This window comes from Podarcis filfolensis (assembly GCF_964270895.1).
Source record: "Podarcis filfolensis genome assembly, chromosome: 15".
NCBI classification, from domain to species: domain Eukaryota; kingdom Metazoa; phylum Chordata; class Lepidosauria; order Squamata; family Lacertidae; genus Podarcis; species Podarcis filfolensis.
The window spans coordinates 3,705,024-3,728,317 of NC_139618.1; the positions used below are offsets into that span (position 1 = coordinate 3,705,024).

The window sequence follows — 23,294 nt, forward strand, 5'->3', positions numbered from 1 at the left end:
GTGTGTGTGTCTGTGTGTGTGTGTGTGTGAGAGAGAGAGAGAGAGAGAGAGAGAATGGGAGGAGGCCTTAACCTTTGGCCTGGCTTTCACCCTTTCTAAGCAGAGAGGGGAGGCGGAGGCACTATGCCACAGACCCCCCCCCTTTGTACTCCCCCCCCCCCCGTTTTCATTGTGGCTTGACTGACAGGCAGGGTGAGAGGGTGCTGCAAGTACAGACAAAAGGCAGCTTCTTTTTTCCCCATTGCCCCCCCTCTGATTACACCAGGCCACAATGAACACAAGACCCTCCTGCCTAGTTGATGATAATACTTATTTTACATGGTACCAGCAGTTCCTGAGATGCTTTACACAGTTTCATACACACACAAAAATGTTTTTTGGGGGTATTTTTTAATATCCCGCACCGAAAAGGGTTTGCAATCGGATCAAAGGCCCCTCTAGTCTGGAGCTCCTAGCTATGTCCCCCCTCTGCTTTCAAAGGCACACTGCCCCTGAATAACAGTGGGTTGGGGATCGCAATGACTCCTGCTTGAAACCGTGCAGAGCTGCTGCCAGTCAGTGTAGACAACAGTGAGCTAAATGGACCGTTGTTTTTATATAAGGTGGCTTCCCATACTCCTGCTTAACGCATCCCTTTGTTCAGAACCATGAGGACTGGGATCTTTTAGGGGGACACAGGGAGCTGCTGCTACTCCACCTAGCCCAGAATTGTCTTTTCTGATGGGCAGGGGCTCTCCAGGGTTTGGGTCAGGGGGTCTCTCCTAGCCCCGCCTAGAGATCCTACTGGGGATTGAACCTGGGAGGTTTTGCATGCAAAGCAAGGGCTCTCTGCTTCTGAGCTACAGCCTCCTCTTCCCCTTTGCAGGCAGACAGTCCCAGACTCACTCCCCAAAGGGCATCTCCAGCTAAGGCTGGAAATATCCCCTGTCTAGAGAGCGGGTGCCAGTCAGCGCAAGCAATACTGAACTTAAGAGGGAGCAAGGGGATAAGGAAACTTCCGGTGTTCCTGCCTCTTAGATTTTGGGATAACGGATCTCTCTCGGTCATCTTTTACAGGATGACATGACCGACTCCCTTCGGGACTACACCAACCTCCCAGAGGCTGCTCCTCTTCTCACCATCCTGGACATGTCTGCGCGTGCCAAGTACGTCATGGACGTCGAGGAGATCACACCCGACATCGTGGAAGCTTTTGTGAATGACTTTCTAATGGACAAGCTTAAACCGGAGCCCATCTGAAGAGAAGCAGAGGCAGGGTTGAAAAGGGGAGGGGGCCTCTTTTTTCCTGCCCCCACTCCCAGCTTGGACCTTATTTAAAAAATTGCAGGATTTTTTTCTCTCTCTCCAGCTCTGTGCACAACGTTAACTCTTGACGTTCTTGTGGTGCCTTGTTTTTTCCAAACACAGCAGTTTCTCTCTTCTTGATTTCCCCTCCTAACCAAACTCTTTTTAAAAGGTGCTGCATTTCAGCTGGGAGGTGCTGGTCAGAGGAGGCTTGGCTTATAGTTTTCGGGGTGTGATGGGAAGTGGGAGCTTTCCCAAGAGCCCAGGTGAAGGAGAAGTGATGGATTTCCCATGGTCCCAGCCAGAGCTGTGGCTGCATTCTGGTTTTTTTTTATTATTAAAAAAAAATCTCTGCTGGTCACTCATGTAACCTGTCCAAACAAAACAGTAACCAGATCCTTTATCAAAGCCCAGTTTTTCCATCTTTCCAAGATGACAAGTGACATACAAGCACCCACACCTAAATCCAGCATATGTAATATTTTGGGGGAAGGGTAGGGTAGTTAACCCATCAAAACTGTTTGCCTTTCGAGGCTGAAGAAAAATAAAAGCTTACAGAGCAGGCCACTGCCCTCCTGGCTATGTTCTTTTGAGGGGTAGGGGAGTGAGGATCTTCTAACAAATACTCTGTATCTTCTTCCAGCTGCACTCCCTTAGGGTGTCTTGCAGTAGGGAAACAGCATCAGGTTTCGTAGGTGAGGGTCACCTCTCCAGCTTTGCTGGAATGCTCCGGGTTCAAAATGCAAAAGCATTTAATGCTCACTTGTATTGCAAATCGAATAGCATTTTCTCTCTCTTCCCCTTGAATCTTCCTACAACTTGGATCGTAATCCAGTTGTCCATGCCTTTCTCTCTTTGCAGTTTGTACACAACAGTTGCATCTTGGGAGCCTGTAAGTTGCCAAGCCACCTGAAAGGTCGATATTAAAGACTCGGGAGCCCTGGGATAATGAGATTTCCTCGGGCCCCATATCTGCCATGCAGGGCTTAAAGCACATGGGGAGTCATGGGACGTGCCCGTGGGGTCTGTGTGTGAGATCTTGCTGGTGCTGCCACTGGACTGTATAAATTGAGATGGGGCGGTGTAGGAGGACAAATTAGGGGCCTTGGAAAACGTTTGCATCCTCTTGCGTTATCTTTTACCCTGGGGAGGAGGAGGTTTCCTTGCATTTTTTAGCCTAGCTTTGAAAATCAGCAATTTGACTGTGGAAGGTTGTTCACCCACTGTTTAAAACTTTCAACCGCGGGTTGGTGGGGTGTTTTGGTAGTGGCCTGTTTTTGCTAAAATTAGCAGCATTTTGCTGCCCCTCAGAAATTCAGGCAAGTCAAGACTTCAATGGCTCAGTTAAGTGGGATGTCGCCTGAGGTGTAGTCCGCCATTTGCCCAAACTTTCAAGGGCTCAGAGTAAGGAGAGGAGGGGCGCACATTAACTTCCCCACCCTACTGCGTTGTGTGGCTTAAAGATATGCAAAACTTTTCTAAGTCACATTTGCTGAGTGTAAGCAGAAGCTTCTGCCTGGTCAGGGACCCCAGTAAAACAAGCTCCCTGGTTGGGAGAGGGGTCTGTAGCTGCCATCCTAAAATTCAGGCCACTAGCAAGTAGAGAACTTTCCAGTCACTCTGAATTGTTGAATTCCACCTTCTGCTTTGCAACCAACTTTCTGCAGAGTGCTTTCTTCCACTGACTTTGAAATAAAACCCAGGACTCTCTTCGGTATTTTTCTCCTCCCTCGCCTTTTTTTCTTCCTTAATCCCATGTTAAATACATCCCCCCTAAACATGCAGCTGATAAAAGCTTCAGCAAGTCTCGATAGAGGCGACTCTGATGTTTTTAGCCGTTTTGGCAAGCAAGGTGGGTTGGGTTGGGATTACGCTGGGATAGCACAGCCAGATCCTCTCTCCCCAACCCCATCGTCTCTCTCTCCCTCTTTCTCTCTCCCTGGCAAAGTTGGACGTTGTAAAAAACAAACAGACTTGTACATGGTGACTGGAACTTTGTAATAAAACCCGTTCTAGTAACGTCAGCACGCCCAGAGTGTGGTTTTGCTGTCAAGGCTGCAGAGGCAGGTTGCTAGAATGTGGAGACGTGTTTGGGCAGGATAGCGTGGGAGAAAACTCTTGAGAGAAACTCATGGCAAGGGGCCTCGGGACAGATCTGCCCCCCTCCATGTTTTCTTGCAACATGGAGGTGATTTGTTGTGTTACTCCAGATGCTGCTGGACTACAAGTCCCATGATCCTTGGCTGGGGCTGCTGGGAGTCCCACAGCCATTCACAGGGGCTTCTGATTTGCTCACCCCGTTAATGCAAGAGGTCTTGCTTTCCAGCACCTCTGCTTGGAGGTAACACCCAGGAGCCTGGAGTTTATAAAAAGGCCTTGATCAAGTAGAGTGATGCTTTAGGCCACAGATCCAACAGCTAGAAAGTCCTGCTTCCTCCAGACGTCCCTCTTTCTGCAGGATGCAAACCCGGACGGGGTGGCAAAGCTGAATTCACCACTGCCTAGAGCAGGGATGGGGGCCCTCTAGCTGGAACCCAGCTCTATGATCCATAGCCACCCCGTGGCTGATAGGAATTGAAGTCCAACAACATCCAGAGCAGGGGGTGATGGCAGCTCTGGCCTTCTGGATCTTGGAGGAGTGCTGCTCTCATCCCTGACCATTTGACCAAACTGCCCAGAGCTGATAGGAGACCAGCCTTTGACCAGGGGGGTCGCAGGTGCACCGATCCTGTCCAGGAGTAAAGCAGGGTAAAGAAATCTGGCAATGCTAACTACTTCATGTAGAGTCCCCACCCTTTTGCCATCAAGTGCTTCTGTGAGTGTTCTGCCACCTTCTGGTGAAAAAGAAGCTTAGCAGTTTGAGAATCACACATATACAGTACTAAGAATTTTCAAAAAGCTCCTTTTGGAGGGGCCAGAGTGGCAAGGGTCAGAGCTGGAGGTTCAAAAAGAGAGGAAACATTTAAAAGACATTTCTGGCAGATGGCAGCATTCAGGCTTCCATTAAGGGTGGGCAGGGCAGAGCAGAGAAGCCACCTGTCAGTCCAAACTGGCTTTTACAGAATGTTTAAACCTTGCTGGCAATCTGAAATGAGAAGAAGCCTCAGTGGCTTATTAGAAATACACTCAACAAAGAGGGGAGCAAATCCAGAATTTATTCTGTACAACTCCACATAAACAATGGGAAGATCTCTTTTCCCAGCAGAAAGAGATTTAAAAGCTTGATATTTAACCAGGATGACCGTTTAGCAGATTTATCTTTTAACCTATTGGCTTAATGCACTAAAACGCTATCTGGGTAAGAAACCTGAACATCTGATTTGGACAAAAGAGGAGATTGGGAGGGCTAGGAAGGAAGTAGATGGAGATTCCCCCCCAAAAAATCAGGAGTTTACAGGCTCAGCCAGGAAGGGTCACTCAGCAGGAGAAGGAGACACCAACCGGAAAAAGGCCTGAACAAACACATTGCATTGTGAGGAGGGACTACAGCAAGGGAGCCTGTGGCAGCTTGAGGTCGCCCGCCAGAGGCGACAAGCTGCGCCGTGCCCTTGGCAAGGGATCAGAGAGGACCTGGTGAGGTCACCCTAGAAGCTGTGCCAGAGGCTGAGTCACGGACCCAGCAATGCACCGTCGCTGCCAGAAAAGGGAGGAGGGGGAAAAAGATGGGGTGGGGATGAAGCTGACTTTTTAAAAAGTACACGCTGGCAGATGCCACAGCCCTGGGGCGCTTGGCTACATTGATTTTGTGCCAGCTTCACAGGGTGAGGGCCTCCAGGCCCAAGGCAAAGCTTTCTTTGTTATCTCTGAGTTTCAGAATTCAAAACGCATGCAAGATCTGAGAGTCTGGATTGTACCCCTTTAGCCAGCCAGGTATGTGCACTTGGGGCAGGGTCCTATGCTGGAATGTCCCTCTATAGCTGCTGTTGTTTCTCCTATCAAAGTATCCCTGCATGGAGTTAGCTAGAACCTCAAGGAAAGATCCAAACATGTCCCCCTGAAGTGCTGGTTTTCTAGATGCAGGGACCTGTGTTTTTTGTGTTTTCCCACCAGGGGTGGAAGGAATTCAAATGCACAGGCACTCCACGTACGTATGCCCCCATAAGCCCCAGTGACGCAATGTGGGAAAACAACCGACTGAAGCAGAAAAAGTGTAAAAAATGGGGTTGAATGTTTCTGCTGGGCTTTCTTGCAATCACACCTGCCTCCCCCGGAGAGCCATTCATGGCAAACAGCCTTTTGTAAACGACAGTCTCTTAAGAGACACTTGCCCCCTCCCTTCCTGTTCACTTCCGTTGTCTTCGGCAACAGGGCTGCACTGAGAGTGCGGTCCCACCAAGTCAGAGAGAAGGGCCTCTCCAAGATGGAGGGGCCAAAACCAAAGGGCAATGTTTGTTTCTCTGAACACCCCCACAGGCAAGACTCCGGCATCTCTTCCTCAACAGTTCTGCCGGATCCCGGAGATGGGGTTTCTCCCCGCCTCTGACAGCTTCATCTGCCGCTTTCCTTCGAAGAGAAGGATGCTGGCAGCCATGGCACAGTTCAAGCTGTCCACGCCAGGGACCACCGGGATGACCAGCCGCTTCCCCCCCGTGCTCTGGGCCAGCTGCCTGGCTTCCGTGCTCACGCCATGGGTCTCCCCACCGATCACCACCGCCGTTGCGGGACCCTCCATCCAGGGCTCGGAGTAAGGCTGGACTTCCAGCCGGCCCGGTTCTTGCCTCTCGTCTTCGCTGCCGTCCAAATCACGGTCCCAACCCTGCAGAGCCGGCTTCGCCTTCAGGTTGTAGGGCCGGGAGACCCAGCCATGGCTGGCGGCGTTCTCTGCCACTGCCGGTGTGGCCTGTGCCTGGGAGCAGTCGGCCACGTGCACACAGCTGTCGGGGAGGAGGTAGCTTGGCAGGACCCCCCAGTCCAGGTCGGAAAGGATGGAGAGGCGGAAGTGAGCTCCCATCCCTGCCCGGAGGACTTTGGGCTCCCAGGCGTCGACGCAGCCTGCAGTGCGGGGAGAGGGAAAAGGAGAAATGTTAGAAGAGTCTGGAGCAGTCTTGTGGAGAATGACACACTGCTAGGACAAAAGGGGTGGGACGCGGGTGGCGCTGTGGGTTAAACCACAGAGCCTAGGACTTGCCGATCAGAAGGTCGGCGGTTCGAATCCCTGCGACAGGGTGAGCTCCTGTTGCTCGGTCCCTGCTCCTGCCAACCTAGCAGTTCGAAAGCACATCAAAGTGCAAGTAGATAAATAGGTACTGCTCTGGCGGGAAGGTAAACGGTGTTTCTAAAGGCATGTCTTGTTGTTTTTTAATTTAACAAATGCTTCAAAAATATAGATAGAAAAGTAAACGTCCTTTGGGGAGGGAGGGATTCTCATTTGATGAAAGCAGTCGCAATCCCAATTCCACAGATCTCTTTAAAAGATTAAAGGAGGAAGCTTTCCAGAAGCAAAGCCTGCCCCTTTTGCATATCTGAAGCCTTACCAAGTCCATGAGTCAGGTCAGCTTTGGAGATGCCCTCCATATCTTACAGCCATAGGTTTGGAAATGTGTCATAACAAAAGCTGCTTTGTTAAAGGGTTAATGGCAACAGGCTTCTTGATTAAGAAAACTCCGTTACCCATCAGTCTTATCTCCTTGGAGCCAAACCGCCGCAAGCCCATCAGGTTCTATTCTATATAAACCTTTCTCAGCCTGATGCCTTCAAGTCTGGGACATTAATTCCCATCAGGCCACAGAATGCAGAGAGAGCAGGGACAGGTATTATTTCTGACCCCTCTCCCTGTCTGCAATTTCCAGCAACTATTATTCAAAGGCATGTTGCAGTTTCTGCCTCACTCTCTCTTAAAGCTGTCCAGGTTGGTGTCAGTCACTGCCTCTTGTGGGACCAACCAGCTGGCCTCTGGGAAGACCGCAAACAGGTCCTGCCCAAGGAGCAGAAGCGGAATTGGAACCCAGCTCTGATCTATCCATAGAGTGACGCTCCCCACCTTTTAGAAGCAGCACCCTGCTGCAACCTGCTCCAGCTGCTGATCTCAGGAGGGTGCCCATGTTCCCTGGGTCGCGGATGTTGTCGCAGATCAGAGAGAGGGGCAGCGCATGTTCTCGCTGGACTTCCGGGTACGCCATTTTGGCGTGGTCTGGTCTGGAGAAGATTCCTGGGGGGGAAAGCAGTCAGGGAGGATTCCTTTAATAATAATTTTTATTTATACCCCGCCCTCCCCAGCCAAGGCCGGGCTCAGAGCGGCTAACAAGCAATAATAAAAACAAGTTGAATGAATACAACTTAAAAACAACATTAAAATACAACATTAAAATATTGAAACATTAAAATATTAAAATGTAGCCTCATCGCAGGAGGAGAAAGGAAAAGAAAAAAGAAAGAGGGGGAGGGAATCAAATTGGCTACAAGCCAAAGGCCAGGCAGAACAACTCTGTCTTACAGGCCCTGCAGAAAGAAATCAGATCCTGCAGGGCCCTGGTCTCATGAGGCAGAGCGTTCCACCAGGCCGGAGCCGGAGTTGAAAAGCCTAACTTTTTTAGGGCCCGGGACCACTAGGGTGTTGCTATTTATGGACCTTAAGGTCCTCCGTGGGGCATACCGGGAGAGGCGGTCCCGTAGGTACGAGGTTCCTAGGCCGGAAGGGCTTTAAAGGTCAAAACCAGCACCTTAAATCTGACCCTGTACTCCACCGGGAGCCAGCGCAGCTGGAAAAGCACTGGGTGAATATGCTCCCATGGCAGAGACCCCGTGAGGAGCCTCACTGCAGCATTCTGCACCCGCTGGAGTTTCTGGGACAGCTTCAAGGGCAGCCCCACGTAGAGCGAATTACAGTAGTCAAGAACAAGGATGGAGGCTCCTCAGACCCGTAGCCTCAAATGGGCCCCTCAAGACTCTCCCCAAACCTCTCCCCAGGCCACACCCCCTACTGGCCCTGCTTCACACACCCCATGAGTGCCTGAAATTCTGGAGTGCCACTTCCAGTCAGTGTAGACACTACTGAGCTAGATGGGTCAATACGGTCTGACTCAGTATAAGGCAGCTTCCCATGTTCCTCTTTAAACCAGCCCCTCATAAGGACTAGAATCTTGTTTTAATTTCAGGAAAAGAGCTGTGACTCAAAGTATCAGCCTCGCCCTGGTTCAATTTCCAGCACTTCCAGCTTGGGCTGGGAATATCCTCTTGTCTGAGACCCTGCAGAGCTGCTGCCAGCCAGTGTGGATGTTACTGAGCTCAGAGGGACCAATGGCCTGCCTATGTATAAGGCAGTTCCTGATGAACTTACCAATCACACCCTGAGATGTGATGACATCAGACCAGGTCTTGAGGTCTTCAAACTTCACCTTAACAAGGCTGGCGCCTTTCAGCTTGTCCACTGGCAGCTCCTTCAAATGCTCTATGGTGCTGAAGAAGAGTGTCTGGGGAACGGCGCCAGCTGCCAGCGCGTCGGTGATGAGTCGCCTGCCCTCCAGCAGGATCTTCCCGTGTCTCTCGCGAAACGACCTGGACTTGGCAAGCGTCACCACTTTGCTGCAGAGAAACAGATCCGTCAAGCCCCTCTTCCCCAGGCTGGTTGACAAATGTTATCTGTAGCCCCCAAAAATGACAACCACCAAAAGCGATAGAGCACATCGGCCTGCTCAACCAGAGGTGGTTCTTCCAACAGAAACAAATCCCAAATGTGCACAACTGTTTCCATTTATAACAAGCCCTCCAATACCAGGAGAATGGTTGTAGCTCCACTGTACAGCCTCAGCGTTTCATTCACAAGGCTCCAGGTTCAATCCCTGGCATCTCCTGGGAATGTTGCCTTCCTGAAGTCGTGGAAAGCCACTGCTGGGCAGTGCAGACAATTCTGAGCTAGATGGATGGGTTGCTCTGTCTTGCTATAAGGCAGCTTTCTGTATGAACCCATCCAATCTCCATCACATCCTTCTGCAGCCTTTTTCTGCCAAAAAAAAAACTAGAGAGAATGTGTATCTATGGTGAGGGAGGGAAGGAAACCTTACCCTGCTTCCAGAGCCACATGGAAGACTGACTAAATGAAAGCCACGTGGACTTAGGGACATTGGGAAGTTGCACTGCCTTGCTTGCCAGAGAGCATCATTGCAAGGGGGCGAATAACCCAGCTCATTTGTTTCCTCTACCCTTCCCTTCTCCTGCCGCACCATAATTCAAAAGCATCAATTCTTTGGCGATCAGCCTTCTTTATGGTCCAGCTCTCACTTCCATGGGATGTATGGAAGTGAGAGCTGGACCATAAAGAAGGCTGATCGCCAAAGAATTGATGCTTTTGAATTATGGTGCTGGAGGAGACTCTTGAGAGTCCCATGGACTGCAAGATCAAACCTCTCCATTCTGAAGGAAATCAGCCCTGAGTGCTCACTGGAAGCACAGATCCTGAAGCTGAGGCTCCAATACTTTGGCCACCTCATGAGAAGAGAAGACTCCCTGGAAAAGACCCTGATGTTGGGAAAGAGAAGGGGACGACACAAGGAGAAGGGGACGACAGAGGATGAGATGGTTGGACAGTGTTCTCGAAGCTACGAACATGAGTTTGACCAAACTGCGGGAGGCAGTGGAAGACAGGAGTGCCTGGCGTGCTCTGGTCCAGGGGGTCACGAAGAGTCAGACACGACTAAAAGACTAAATGACAACAACCACAACACCCTTCCCTTCTGTTTTTCCTTTCACCCTGCAAATACTCGACTGCGAATCAGCAGACAGAGAAGACTGCCTTATCTTTTAATATACAGCTGGCACTTTTTTCCAAGTAGTTTAAAGTCGCTTCTTATTAATTTTTAATATTATTATAGGAAACCAGTGTGGTGCAGCGGCTGGAGTGTTGAATTAGAAGGCACTGGCAGACCAGAGTTCAAATCCTCCCAGCCGTGAAGCAGTCATGCTCTCTCAGCCCAATCAACCTCACAGGGTTCGTGTGGGAATAAAATGGGGAAAGAACCCTGCTCCTTGGAGGAAAGGTGGGGTTTAAATACAACAAACATTTCCATCCTTCTGTCTCCCATCCACCCAGAACTGCAACTCCCAGAGGCCCTTGCGCGCGGCCTTTTTCGCCTGCCCTGGTGGCTCTTGGGAGTTGTAGTCCCTTTCCCATTCGTCGCTTCCCGGCCTCCGCCCGTGCCCAACAACAACCCCCAGGATGCCTTGCGCGCACGCGTAGCCTTGCCTAAGTCTCTTGTCTCCGGATTGCGCCCTCTCGAAGCAAAGTTCCGCTTCTTTGCGTTCCGGCACCTTCTTCTCCTCCTTCGCGGCCGCTGCCTTTGGGACCTTGCTCTCCCAGCCGGCCTGGTCTGGAGGCTTCTTCGAAGGTCCGGCCTTGGCCTGAGGAGGGCTGGGGACGACCCGTCGCTGCTCCTCCCGCGTCTCCGCGACGGAGGGCAGCACGCGGACCGGGCTCCTCTTCAGCGCGCGGACCCCTCGCCGCCCGGCCGCGCTGCCCAAGGCCGGCCTGAGGAGCAAGAAGGGGGCTCGCGCTCCCCTCATGAAGGCCGCCATATTGGTTCCTGGCGCGGGCGTCGAGCGGGATTTCTCCTTCTCCGACTATCGCGAGATATCCGTTACTAATGGCAACAGCGTCCTTTTTTTACATACCGGCCCTAAAAAGCCATAGAGATGGAAGAGGGGCGTAAAAACGTTTGTTCGCAAGTTCCGCGAGACATTCGGAAGCGGCCATTGGCTGAGAGTCCCTTGTAGAGATATGGCATAGTAGAGTCATTGTTGCGGTTTCCAGGCTCACACTTTTAAGATGCACCCGACATGGTGTTCACCATAGATATATAAAGTTTTAGACACACCACTCAACGTTCGTGGAAAAACATGAATTATAGAAGCCTTCAAAAAGAAGTTTTATCGTTTTCAAGAGCGCTGTCTGATTTGAGGCGACAGCGCTCTTGAAAAAGATAAAACTTCTTTTTGAAGGCTTCTAAAATTCATTTTAAAAGTTGCCTCAGGTTTAGGCGGCGTGTCGTGACGTCATTCCCACGCGCCAGAAAGGGGAGAGGATAAATACAAAACCAACCCCACCCCCTGAATCAGGCGACCGCGCTTGCTCGCGAATCACTTCTGTGTGGGCGGGTTTGCCCGTGAGGTGGAGTTTGGGAAGAAAGACAAAACCCCTCAATATGAAGGCTCGGCGGGCGCTGCATTTCGTGTTCAAAGTGGGCGACCGAGCCGAGACCGCGCGCTTCTACCGGGATGTACTGGGCATGCGCGTAAGTGGGGGCGCGAGGCGGTGGGCGCTTAGGAAGCGGCCTTGGCTGTTTGGGGGGAGGGCTTTTTGAGGCAGGGGTGACGTCACGACTACGGGTGCCCCAGGGTCCCAAGCCACGCGGGAACGAGTTGGTTTGGTTTTTGAGCGTCTTCCCCTAGAGCGGATAGTTAATTACGGCGGCCTCTTTGGCCCAATCTTTCCTGCAGATGCGGCGTTTGCTTTCGTGAACGTTTGCCGCTCCTGATTACGCCGCAGAGGGGCGCACTTAGTTTTTCAGGAATGCATTGATTTTATATAAGTAACAAACTTCAGGAAAAAATCTGCGTGTGTCTCTGTATATCTATATAGATAGAGTCACATGTTGCGTTTAAGATCACTTTGGAATAGATGAAAATATAGAGTTATAATATGTTAAGATACAGAGTTAAGATAAACGAAAGAGGGTAAGGATTTGCTGATTTGATTATTTAAATGGGGATACAAAAAGGGGAGGTGTGAGGAGGCCAAGGAAATAAGATAATGAGTTAGGGTTACAAAAAATGGATTTGTTTTTATTCTTCTTTTTTCTATTTTATGTACTTTTCTATGTTTTTTTTTGTATTTCTTTCTTTTTATATGACCTTTTTAAATTTATGTTTTTGTAAAACTTCAATAAATATCTTTTTTTAAAAAAAAATAAGATCACTTTGGAATAACAACAACAACAACAACAACAACAATTTATTTATTTATACCCCGCCCCTCTGGCTGAGTTTCCCCAGCCACTCTGGGCGACTCCCAATTGAGTGTTAAAAGCAATACAGCATCAAGTATTAAAAACTTCCCTAAACAGGCCTGCCTTCAGATGTCTTTTAAAAGATAAGATAGCTGCTTATTTCCATGACATCTGAAGGGAGGGCGTTCCACGGGGCGGGCGCCTTGTGTTAAAATGCAATATTAAAAACAATTTTAAAAATAAAGTGTCCCCAAACCATGCACGTCAAAAGTGTCAAAAGCCTTCTTGTTTGTGCCTGAACGTTATTTTTTTTTAAACAAACAGGTTCTAAGGCATGAAGAATTTGAAGAAGGCTGCAAGGCCACTTGTAACGGGTACGTCGTCTTCATTTTCGTTGTTTCTCATCAAAGGGGACGTTTCCCTCGACACTCTTGAGCAGGCATAGGCAAACTCGGCCCTCCAGATGTTTTCGGACTACAACTCCCATCATCCCTAGCTAACAGGACCAGTGGTCAGGGATGATGGGAGTTGTAGTACCAAAACATCTGGAGGGCTGAGTTTGCCTAGGCCTGCTCTTGAATGTTCGGAGGCGGTAGCCCCAAAGGGGTGGAGAGCTCTGAGGCAGGTGCCGCTGCCTGACAACGCAAGCTTCTTCTGCCAATAGTGCCTGCGATATAAATGCTCCCTCACTTCCCATTGGCTGACCTTCTGTGACATCATGGGACGGGCGCAACAATTCTACCTGTGTATAGTGCCAGTGTCTGGATAGAATGCTGCCCTTCAAATGAGTGCAGCGTTGGGTGGAAAGGAGTTGTGAACCATTGATGAGAGTAGAAGACTGGGAAGGTAGATGGGAAACTAATCAGAATAGAAAAAAGCTGCCAATCTGACCTGGTATGTCTGCCCATCAATCAAGCCCTTGATTGCCCTCTCTGACTGGCAGTGGCTTTCCAGAGTTTCAGGAAAGAGTCTCGCTCAACCCTATCCAGAGATGCCGGACTTGGGACCTTCTCATGCAAGGCATGTTCTCTGCCATTACATTGGCATCTGAGTGATCTGAAGAACCCCAGAGGAGAGGAAGATGTAGGCTTTTTTCCTCCTAATTTATTGCAATACAAATAAAAGGCAGCTGTGTTTCTAGCCCCTATGACGGCAAGTGGAGTAAAACGATGGTGGGCTACGGTCCCGAAGACAATCACTTCGTCGCGGAGCTAACCTACAATTACGGAATCGGAGATTACCGCCTCGGCAACGATTTCCTGGTAGGCACCGCTTCATTTGGTTGATAAGTGAGAAGGTTTGCAAAGTACGTTGGTTCTGGGATCGCTAAGGCTTAGTTTCTGCTCAAAAGAACAGGTGAATTGAACAAAGCACTGACTAGGCCCTGGGAGTTCGGTGGGCCACATTTCTCATTCTAGAAAAGGTAAAAAGCTCTGCAGTTGCTGTTGGGGGACTTTAGAGTTTGCATTGCAAAAGGACTAGATCAGTGAGCTTTCGTGGACTGTGTGTTCTGAGGCTTGGAGTCTTCGATTGTGGTAGGGTTAGGTGTACTGCAGGGGTTAGGAAACCTTTCGCCCTCCTGATTCTGCTAAACTACAACTCCCATCAGCACCAGCAAGCATGTCCAATGGGCACAGAGGATGGGAGCTGCAGTTAAGCAAAATCTTGCTCAGTGCCCTCCATCAAAAAATTCCAGGACGGTTTTAATCTGTTCTTAGTGAATTTTTATTTTAACTTTTGGAAAGTCTTAAATTATTGTTAATTTTTCTTATTGATGATTTTATTCTTTCTGTTAAGTGCTTTGAGGGTTTTTCTTTTACAATCAAGCAGTTTATAAGTTCTATGAAACATAAAAATTGTAAAAGAAAGATGGTCTTGTCAACAGAAAGCGAGACCTCTGAAGCCTATCCAACAGCTTGGGCAGGTTCAGAAACTTCAGGGGGTCAAATGTGGCAGGCGGGTGTTATTTTTTTATACTGCTACAACTCCTACATTTATATCCCGCTTTTACTCCAAGGAGCTCAAGGCGGTAAGCATGTTCCCCCCCCCCCCTTGCCATTTAATTGCAAACACAACCCTGTGAGGCAGGTTAGGCTGAGAAAGAGCAATTGGCCCCAGGTCATCCAGGGCTGTGATTCTGGGGCTATTTTCTTCTTCTTCTTCTTGTCATGCCAGGGGATGACTATTGTGTCCAGCCAGGCTGTGAGCAATGCCAAAAAGCTGCAGTGGCCGCTCAAAGAGACCTCAGCAGGCGTCTACGAAACAGAAGCCCCAGGAGGCTACAAGTTCTGCCTGGAAGACAAAACGTCATCAAAGGAAGGTAAAGAGGGGGTGCCATATGATACTCTAGTTAGGATGACAGTGGATTCATCTGCCCATGGGGATTCAGCCTTCTGAAAAAAATTCTTTTCCTTCAAGCTTATGCAGGCAGTTAAGAATGCCTCTTTCGACAATTGCTAACTGATTTCTGATTTTAATTACCGTATTTTTCGCTCTATAAAACGCACCAGACCACAAGACGCACCTAGTTTTTGGAGGAGGAAAACAAGAAAAAAAATATTCTGAATCTCAGAAGCCAGAACAGCAAGAGGGATCGCTGCGCAGTGAAAGCAGCAACCCCTCTGGTTGTTCTGGCTTCTGGGATAGCTGCGCAGCCTGCATTCGCTCCATAAGACGCACACATATTTCCCCTTACTTTTTCGGAGGGAAAAGGTGAGTCTTATAGAGCAAAAATACGGTATTTGATATGGCTTCCATCGTATTGTTTTTATGTTCAATTGCTGCAAACTGCTCAGATTTTTTAAAATAATGAATCAGCAGTACAGGCAACCCCCAGTTGACGCGTGTTCAATATGTGTGCGACTGTGCATACGCTCATCATGCCAAACCCCTGGAAGTGACCTAAAAATGTCACAAAAAGAAGCAGAACGCGGCTGGGTAGGGGTGGAACTGGGTTGGAATAGGGTGTTTGCGGGCTTTTAAAAATGTGTTTCAAATATACGCAGTCTCACTGACGCGTGCGGTGCCCAGAATGTAACCCCTGCGTAAATGCGGGTGGGTGAGAGGCGTTGCCTGTATATAACCAGTTTTTATAAAGAATAACAATAAAGTTGGGGAGAAGAACTACCAGCCACCAGTCTGGAATTTCTTGCAATCCTCAATCCGGTACCTAAAGCCCACCCATTCCTGAAGCTCTTCCGTTCTTCCAGATCCTGTGCTGAAGGTTACTTTGGCTGTGTCCAGCCTGCAGAAATCTGTGGACTACTGGTCCAAGTTCCTGGGCATGAAGCTGTACGAGAAGGACGAAGACAAGCAGAAGGCTCTGCTCGGCTATGGAGATAACCAGGTGAGGCTGAAGGTGCACCAGGCAGCTGAGGGGATCCTCAGGGCATCTTCTAGGTACGTGTGGCAGAGACAGGGCCGCCATTCCAGCTTCTGCAGTGGGTGGGCGTCTATGGCTCTCAGTACCCAGCATGTCACGACTGGACCTAATGGTCAGGGGTCCCTTTCCCTTTTGAAGGGACGTGGGTGGCGCTGTGGGTTAAACCACAGAGCCTAGGACTTGCTGATCACAAGGTCGGCAGTTCGAATCCCCACGATGGGGTGAGCTCCCGTTGCTCAGTCCCTGCTCCTGCCAACCTAGCAGTTCGAAAGCACCTCAAAGTGCAAGTAGATAAATAGGTACCGCTCTGGCGGGAAGGTAAACGGCATTTCCGTGCGCTGCTCTGGTTCGCCAAAAGTGGCTTGGTCATGCTGTATGCCGGCTCCCTCGGCCAATAAAGCGAGATGAGCACCGCAACCCCAGAGTCGGCCACGACTGGACCTAATGGTCAGGGGTCCCTTTCCCTTTCCTTCCTTTCTACCCAGCACCGTGTACCAGGCGCTGTGGTCTAAAGCACTGAGCCTAGGGCTTGCCGATCGGAAGGTAGGCGGTTCGAATCCCTGCGACAGGGTGAGCTCCCGTTGCTCGGTCCCTGCTCCTGCCAACCTAGCAGTTAGAAAGCATGTCAAAGTGCAAGTAGATAAATAGGTACCACCCTGGCGTGAAGGTAAACGGTGTTTCCATGCGCTGCTCTGGTTCGCCAGAAGCGGCTTAGTCCTGCTGGCCACATGACCCGGAAGCTGTACGCCAGCTCCCTCGGCCAATAAAGCGAGATGAGTGCTGCAACCCCAGAGTTGTCTGTGGCTGGACCTAATGGTCAGGGGTCCCTTTACCTTATCCAGCGCTGTTAACAAACTATACAGTTCCCAGGATTCCATCGGGGAAGTCATGTGCTTTAAATGGATGGCATGGATGTCACTGCTCTCTTCGCAAGCCCCACTTCTGCTGCTGCTGCTGCTGAGGCACCAGTCTACATTGCAAACCCAGTGGCCTGATTTCCTTTCCTTTTATTTCTCTCTTCCAGTGTAAGCTGGAGTTGCAGGGCATCGGCCAAGCCGTGGACCACGGGGCAGCCTTTGGGAGGATCGCCTTCTCCTGCCCCAAGGAAGAGGTCAGTGGGGATTGCTTACAAGGTTTGTCAGGAAGGGGCTGCCACTCAAGTGATAGATGGAAGGTCCTGGGTTCGGTTCCTGGCGGCATCTCCAGGTCGGGCTGGGAGGGACTCCTGCACGAAATCTTGCAGAGCCCCTGCCAGTCAGAGTAGAGAACACTGAGGTAGGCCCAGTGGCCTGGACTTGGTGTCAGGCAGCTTCTCATGTTCCTAATATTCCCAACAAGACAAAGGCAACTTTAGCTTGAAATAAATGCTTAGTGGGGAAATATCAAAAGCATGCGACACCTGTTCATAAATAAAAATGATGAATGGCTACCTATCTGTTCATTAAAGTCCTTCTTCACGCAGCACCTAGTGAAGCTGTGGTGCTCACTCTTGCAGTGGCAGGTATGGCTTCAAAAGAGGATTGGGCAATTTCATGGAGGAAAAGACTGCCATTGTTTACTAGTCACAGTGACTGTGCTCTGTCTCCCAATGCTTCTGAATGCCAGTTCCTGGAAGCCACAAGAAGAGAGAGTTTCCCCACAGAATCCCCAGAGGGGCCTCTGGGGGGCCACTGTAAGAACAGGTTGCTGGGCTAGAGGGGCCGCTGCCCCTTCTTCTTACAGTCTTTTTTTTTTATTCATTTCCCTTTTTCATTCATTCTATACATCTCATATTCATAACATTTACTATGCGTTCCTCCCTCCCTCCCCTCCTGGGCTTCCCCCAACTTCTGATTTGTTTCTCCTTTCACCCACTTTGCTACCTCCTAAAAGAAAAAACTACGAATAACATATTTATACAATAACATCAAACATAAAAATAACAATGAATACACCATATTCTCTATCTTCTACACATTTTCTAATACTAATAATGTGTATGTTTATTTAAATCTCTTCTTACAGTCTTAATTCAGCTAGTTATTGAATACTGTAAATGGATTCATTTGGCTTATTTATTTATTTGATGACATTTGGATCCCAACTTTCCTCCAAGGAGCACAAGGTGGCATCCATACTACTCCTCCCTGTTTTATCCCCCACAATAACCCTGCCAGGTAGGTTAGGTTGAGAGACAGGGACTGTCCCAAGGAGCTTTGTGGCCAAGTGAGGATTTGGACCCTGATCTCCCAGTTTGGCACTCCAACCACTGGACCTTAAACACAACTGAAAGGGATTCTTCAGAAACTATTTGGCATCCAAGTTACAGATTTATTTCATTAAAGGTGCTCAAAAGATTTTCCAAAAGAGAAATGGGCTTCCTCTTCTCTTCCCTCGCTCAAAACGGACACATTCGCACTCTGCTGATTTTCCCTTCCCCCGTTTTGTTTGTCCTCCAAGTTGCCCGGCATCGAAGCCTTGATGAAGAAGGAAGGCCAGAAGATCTTGACCCCCCTCGTGAGCCTGGACACGCCTGGGAAAGCGACGGTTCAGGTGGTCATCCTGGCGGACCCCGTGAGTGCAGCCTCAAAACAGCTTTTGGGCCTCCAATGTAGGTCAGGAACGAGGGCTCTGTGGCCAGGTGTCGTTAGACTCCAACTCCTATCAGCCCCAGTTGCAGCAAGGCCAGTGGTCATGGGCGATGGGAGATGTAGTCCATCAGCATCTGGAGGGCCACAGGGTCCCCTATCCTTGATCCCACGAAGCAGCATTCCCTACTTGTGTGCAAGTGATGAAGGAATGCCTCTGTTTAGCAGAGGGAGTCTTTCCTGAGAGAGGAGAATTCCTCTTCTTGGAGCAACGACTGACAAAACTGTAGACCTTCAAATGTAGGACTTCCGACTCCTACCATCTCTATGGGTTCCTGTATATGTAGTGCATGCGGAGGGAAAATTTTAACACATCACAGAGTTCCCAAAAAATAAACCACAGGCAATTTCATCCAGCAGAGCTTTACTGCTGCTGAAGGCAAAAGAGCACAATGGTCACAAATCCAATACATTCAGGATTGACACAGGCCATAAGAAATGCAGTTACAGCAGATTTACCTTAAACTTAACAATAACTTATAATCAGACTAAACCTTAATGGCCTCGGTTCAGTATACCTGAAGGAGCGTCTCCACCCCCATCGTTCAGCCTGGACACTGAGATCCAGCTCTGAGGGCCTTCTGGCGGTTCCCCCCCTGCAAGAACTGAGGTTACAGGGAACCAGACAGAGGGCCTTCTTGGTAGTGGCGCCCGCCCTGTGGAACGCCCTCTCATCAGATGTCAATGAAATAAGCAGCTATCCTATCTTCAAAAGACATCTGAAGGCAGCCCTGTTCAGCAAAGTTTTTAATATTTAACGCTGTTCTGTTTTTAACACTTGATTGGGAGCCGCCCAGAGTGGCTGGGGAAACTCAGCCAGATGGGCGGGGTATAAATAATCAATTATTATTATTATTATTATTATTATTATTATTATTAACACTACAGCATACAGAACAGAACACCACACCAGAACAGAGAAAAGAGAAAGTGTGAAACAGAACCCAGGCTCCTCCTGGCCTGACTATTACAGTCAGCATGACCTTGACAGAAAGGATAAGGAACCAGTTTAAACCAGCTGTGCTTGGTTTCCCAGAATAACCCAAACACCAGAAACCACCTGCCTGTTTCTTTCACGTAGAAAGAAACCTTCCAGAACACTCTTGAACTAAGCAGAACAGGAAAGACCTCTACACATCAGATCAATACCTTCTGTACTAAGAAATGCAAACTGACAGTATATCCCCCAAATAATTGCCAGCTCCCTTGAGTAGTGACTGCGACCGCCGTGGCAAATGTCGCTTCCCTTCAGGTGACCCCTTTGCTGTTCCTCCTCTTCCACCTGCTTTAGGACGGCCACGAAATCTGCTTCGTCGGGGACGAGGCTTTCAGAGAGCTTTCCAAGGTGGACCCAAACGGTGGGAAACTCTTAGATGAGGTGAGTCTCCCCCTTTCAACGTTTATTCCAAATTAAAGGTGATCCAAGGGCTCAGCTTCTCTCCTCCGCGATGCAGCTCACGGCTTTTCTCTACTCTCCTGCAGGCGATGGCGGCTGACAAGAGCCACGAATGGTTTGCCAAACGTAACACCCCAAAGCCTTCCGCTTAGCCTGGGTGGGGAATCGTCTGGTTGGCTGCATCTTTTATGGGGACCTGGGAAAGGAGGCCGTCGGCCATACTTTCCGCGCACGTGGATGAGTAGCGCTGCTATTGCTTGGAACTCCTCTTTTAATTAAATTAATTATGGTTTCCTTCCTTCCTCTTTTGAATCTGTTCCTTTCTTGTGTGTGCGTGGAGCGGGGGGAGGCCTCTTGGCTGCTACGGATGCAGCCTGCAAAAGTGTGATGATTTGCCAAAGCAAAACGCCACTGCATGTCACTGTCCTGTCCAGTGTTTCAAATGCACACACCCCTTTGAGAACTTTTCTGTGCGACTCAGCCAGCAATAGATAGACAGACAGACAGACAGACAGACAGACAGACAGACAGACAGATAGTCTATCCTACTGAGCATTCCTGCTGTCTAAAAGGACAGGCCCCCTTCCCCCAAATTGTTGGGACCGTACCACTCTATCTTGCAAAATGTATGTTTTTAAGTGCCACATTTTTACTAAATTCTCTGCACCCAGAAATTCTAGCAGACCGTTGCCAGAAAACAAATGTCAGAGCCCCTGTCTTGCATGCAGAAGCTCCCACAATTCGATCCTCAGCACCTCCGGGTTAAAGGGATTAGTTAGCGGCAGGTGATGAGGAAAGAGCTGCCTGAAAGATGGGCGGCAGCTGCCAGTCAGAGCAGGCAGCAGTGGCCTTGATGGAGAAAGTGTCTGACCTATAAAAGGCTGCTCCCTAAGCTGCTTAAGCACGTCAGGAAAAGGTTTAAGGAGCAGGTTTGGTGCTCCTTTTCAGGCAAGGCATTTGCCACGGCGGTACAGTCCTCCAACCCTTGCAGGGCTGTACCACAAAACTAAGCCCAGTGCACCTCTCCCAATTTGAAACGACAAAATACCGCAAGGTGACGCTGGAGAGCTTCTCAAGGGGCGCTTTATTGCCTTAACCGCCAGAGATCGTCGGGGCGGAAGATGACTGAAGCGACCTGGAAGCCGGGTTCCGCGCAGCCCTCTCCGCAGTCATCTGCTGTCCTTCTTCTCCAGCTCCTCCACCCTGGTGATGTGGACCTCCTCAGCGGCTTCCTCCTCCGAAAGGTCTCGGTGGTCGCTCCCTGCCTCCCTTGTCGCTTTGGATTTTAGGTCGTGGCTGGCCAGGCAGGGGGCGGCCCTCTTGTGCAGCAGATCCATGACGGAGACGGACCCTTTCACTTGCGAGACCAGGCCAGTGGCTTTCTCAAGCTCAGCCTGTGACATGTTGTCATGAGCGCGCCTTCCTTCTGACCTGTGCACAGGGCCTTTCTCGAAATCAGGAGCGAGTCATGCTTGAAAGGACTGTCCCTGTGTTCCAAACAGAGGGCAGGAAAAGGAGCCTATTAATATTGTTCTTCTTCTTCTTATTATTATTAATTAGTATTAAGGTGAGCATCGCCTTACCCCATACAGCGGTACCTCGGGTTAAGTACTTAATTCGTTCCAGAGGCCCATTCTTAACCTGAAACTGTTCTTAACCTGAAGCACCACTTTAGCTAATGGGGCCTTCTGCTGCCGCCAGAGCACGATTTCTGTTCTCATCCTGAAGCAAAGTTCTTAACCTGAAGCACTATTTCTGGTTTAGCGGAGTCTGTAACCTGAAGCGTCTGTAACCCGAGGTACCACTGTACAGTGTACTAACGGGATCCATTCCAGAGCCCCGTTCGCATCCAGAAGCAAACGTAACTAGTGATGGCACATCTGCGCACACGTCGCTTTTCGCCGCTTCTGCGCATGCGCGTGACGTCATTTTTGAGTGCGCATGCGCAAGCGGCGAAACCCGGAAGTTAAAGCGCTCCATTACTTCCGGGTTGCCGCAGAGCGCAACTCGAACACGCTCAACTTGAAGCGTATTCAACCCGAGGTATGACCGTATATGCCCTCTTGGCTGTTTCGATCTGCAGAACTGTCCCTGTGACGGGTGCCACATAACGGCCATTTGTAAGAACTCAAGCTGTTAGTGTGGCAGCACTTACACTTTGGAACTCCCTGATACAAGGCGGAACTCCCTGATACAAGGCGGAACTCCCTGATACAATTGATACAAGGCGGGCGTTTTCACCATACTCTTTCCGGCGCTTGCTAAAAACATTTTTGTTTAGACAAGCCTAGCCAGATATTTGGAATGCTGATGTGTGTTCAGTTTGTTGCGAAATGTTTTGAATGTTTTAATTATTTTACTTGTAATCTTATTCTTTTTGTAAACTACTTTGGGGATTTCTACAACCAAGTGGGATATACATTCTATGGAATATTAATAATAATATAATAATAAGCCTGCCCTTCACTCTAACGGCCCAGGGTTACAGTAATTAAAACACAATATTAAAGACAGTTTAAGACTGCAATGAAGTTGTTCTAATAATACAATGACAATAACAGTGTATGTTTTGCTCAGAGCAATATTACAGAGCAGTGATGAATTGCAGGAGGACCTTTCATGGATTTAAAAATGCATCGCCTATAATTATCTTCTGACACAGCACCCCGTAAGGTGGCTGAGTTCCAGAGCGGTAAAAGGCCCCCTCGCTTCAGATTCCCAGAGCTGTAATTCTAGTGTTGCCATATTTCAAAAAGTGAAAATCTGGGCAGAAAAGCTGTTGAGCCTTGTTTTTTTGCAATGCCTCGAAGAAATTGGTAGCCTACAGAGAGATACGCTTGTCTGGATGGTGTCGGGCCAACCAGCATGGCCGATGGTCCTAGACTACACGAGGCAAACAACGGGAGGGGGAACCCTGTGGCCTTCCAGCTGTGCCACTACAGCTCCCATGAACCCCAGCTAAAATGGCCAGTAGCGAGGGATGATGGGCGTTGTAGTCTACCAGCATCCGGAGACTCCCCACTCCTTTCATAGCTGCCAACTTTTCCCTTTTCTTGCGAGGAATCCTATTCGGAATAAGGGAATTTCCCTTAAAGAAGGGGAAAAGTTGACAGCTATGCACTCCTTTAGAGTTTCGGATCGGGACCGGGGCAGCCTGGGATTAAATCTCCACTCACCCCAAAATACAGCGGGGCGTTTTATAACCCGTATGCGTTTTATTTGCTTGCAAACGCTTCTGCAGTGCCACCATGCAGACAGAAATGCAAGAAAGCACTCTGCACATGCCCAGAGACGCGTCCCTCAAGCTATCCCCAGGAGGCGATTTAAAAGATGGCAGGTGCGAAACGTCGAGAGCTGGAAGAGAATGTCTCCTGCCCCAATATTTCCAAAGCCCGGCGCCCTTCTCGCTTTGCAATCGGGGAGCCCCGGCACTTGCTACTCCTAGTAAGGAAGGAGGAAGAGAAAGAGCCTCCCCCCAAAAAAACAACCTCCATCCAGGGGCTTTTTTTACCAGCCGGTGTACGCGGGCAGCAGGATGGCTCGGCGGCCCCTGCGCCGTGCAGTGTTCCGCAGGAGCCTACAGAGGTAGCTGTTCCGACGGCGCTTCTGCTTGCGCAGCCCCGTCTCGCTGGCTGCAAAGGGATCCGCCCAGGGACCGAGAGATCCGG

General features: G+C 49.5%; 3 protein-coding genes and 1 long non-coding RNA gene across 5 annotated transcripts in view; 2 read left to right on the forward strand and 2 right to left on the reverse strand.

Annotated features, from left to right (window-relative positions):
• Positions 1–3,308, forward strand: part of NXN (nucleoredoxin) — a 69,620-nt gene extending 66,312 nt beyond the window's left edge. Inside the window, exon 8 of the mRNA XM_083587846.1 lies at positions 1,057–3,308. Coding sequence (XP_083443972.1) covers positions 1,057–1,239 — 183 coding nt within the window. The 3' untranslated portion in view covers positions 1,240–3,308. The remainder of the gene's footprint in view (positions 1–1,056) is intronic.
• A 1,110-nt stretch (positions 3,309–4,418) lies between these two features.
• On the reverse strand, positions 4,419–11,137 carry MRM3 (mitochondrial rRNA methyltransferase 3). The gene is made up of 4 exons (XM_083587861.1): positions 10,463–11,137; positions 8,561–8,805; positions 7,265–7,432; positions 4,419–6,276 (listed from the first exon to the last, which is right to left on the reverse strand). The coding sequence occupies exons 1-4, from the start codon at positions 10,789–10,791 to the stop codon at positions 5,720–5,722; spliced, it is 1,299 nt and encodes a 432-aa protein (XP_083443987.1). The 5' UTR covers positions 10,792–11,137; the 3' UTR covers positions 4,419–5,719.
• Positions 11,138–11,294: 157 nt separating this feature from the next.
• On the forward strand, positions 11,295–19,924 carry GLOD4 (glyoxalase domain containing 4). 2 transcript variants are annotated; one of them, XM_083587987.1, is made up of 9 exons: positions 11,295–11,507; positions 12,546–12,595; positions 13,363–13,483; positions 14,397–14,541; positions 15,431–15,567; positions 16,628–16,714; positions 18,043–18,156; positions 19,522–19,608; positions 19,713–19,924. In XM_083587987.1, the coding sequence occupies exons 1-9, from the start codon at positions 11,418–11,420 to the stop codon at positions 19,776–19,778; spliced, it is 897 nt and encodes a 298-aa protein (XP_083444113.1). In that variant the 5' UTR covers positions 11,295–11,417; the 3' UTR covers positions 19,779–19,924. The 2 variants fall into 2 exon arrangements, with proteins under 2 accessions (XP_083444113.1, XP_083444114.1); XM_083587988.1 differs by lacking the exon at positions 11,295–11,507 and adding an exon at positions 11,635–11,828.
• Positions 19,925–20,691: 767 nt separating this feature from the next.
• LOC310750203 lies at positions 20,692–23,271 on the reverse strand. The gene is made up of 2 exons (XR_014541958.1): positions 23,138–23,271; positions 20,692–21,113 (listed from the first exon to the last, which is right to left on the reverse strand). It is a non-coding gene; the product is annotated as an uncharacterized lncRNA (long non-coding RNA).
• Positions 23,272–23,294: the final 23 nt, after the last annotated feature.

Excerpts from the sequence above, each read along its gene's own strand:
- MRM3 (XM_083587861.1), bottom strand. The coding sequence starts at position 10,791 with ATGGCGGCCTTCATGAGGGGAGCGCGAGCCCCCTTCTTGCTCCTCAGG. Across the intron at positions 8,806-10,462 it reads TCCGGAGACAAGAGACTTAG|CAAAGTGGTGACGCTTGCCA; the intron begins GCAAGGCTACGC and ends GTTTCTCTGCAG. Across the intron at positions 6,277-7,264 it reads CAGGGTGCTGCTTCTAAAAG|GCTGCGTCGACGCCTGGGAG; the intron begins GTGGGGAGCGTC and ends CCCGCACTGCAG.
- GLOD4 (XM_083587987.1), top strand. The coding sequence starts at position 11,418 with ATGAAGGCTCGGCGGGCGCTGCATTTCGTGTTCAAAGTGGGCGACCGA. Across the intron at positions 15,568-16,627 it reads TCGGCTATGGAGATAACCAG|TGTAAGCTGGAGTTGCAGGG; the intron begins GTGAGGCTGAAG and ends TCTCTCTTCCAG. Across the intron at positions 18,157-19,521 it reads TGGTCATCCTGGCGGACCCC|GACGGCCACGAAATCTGCTT; the intron begins GTGAGTGCAGCC and ends CACCTGCTTTAG.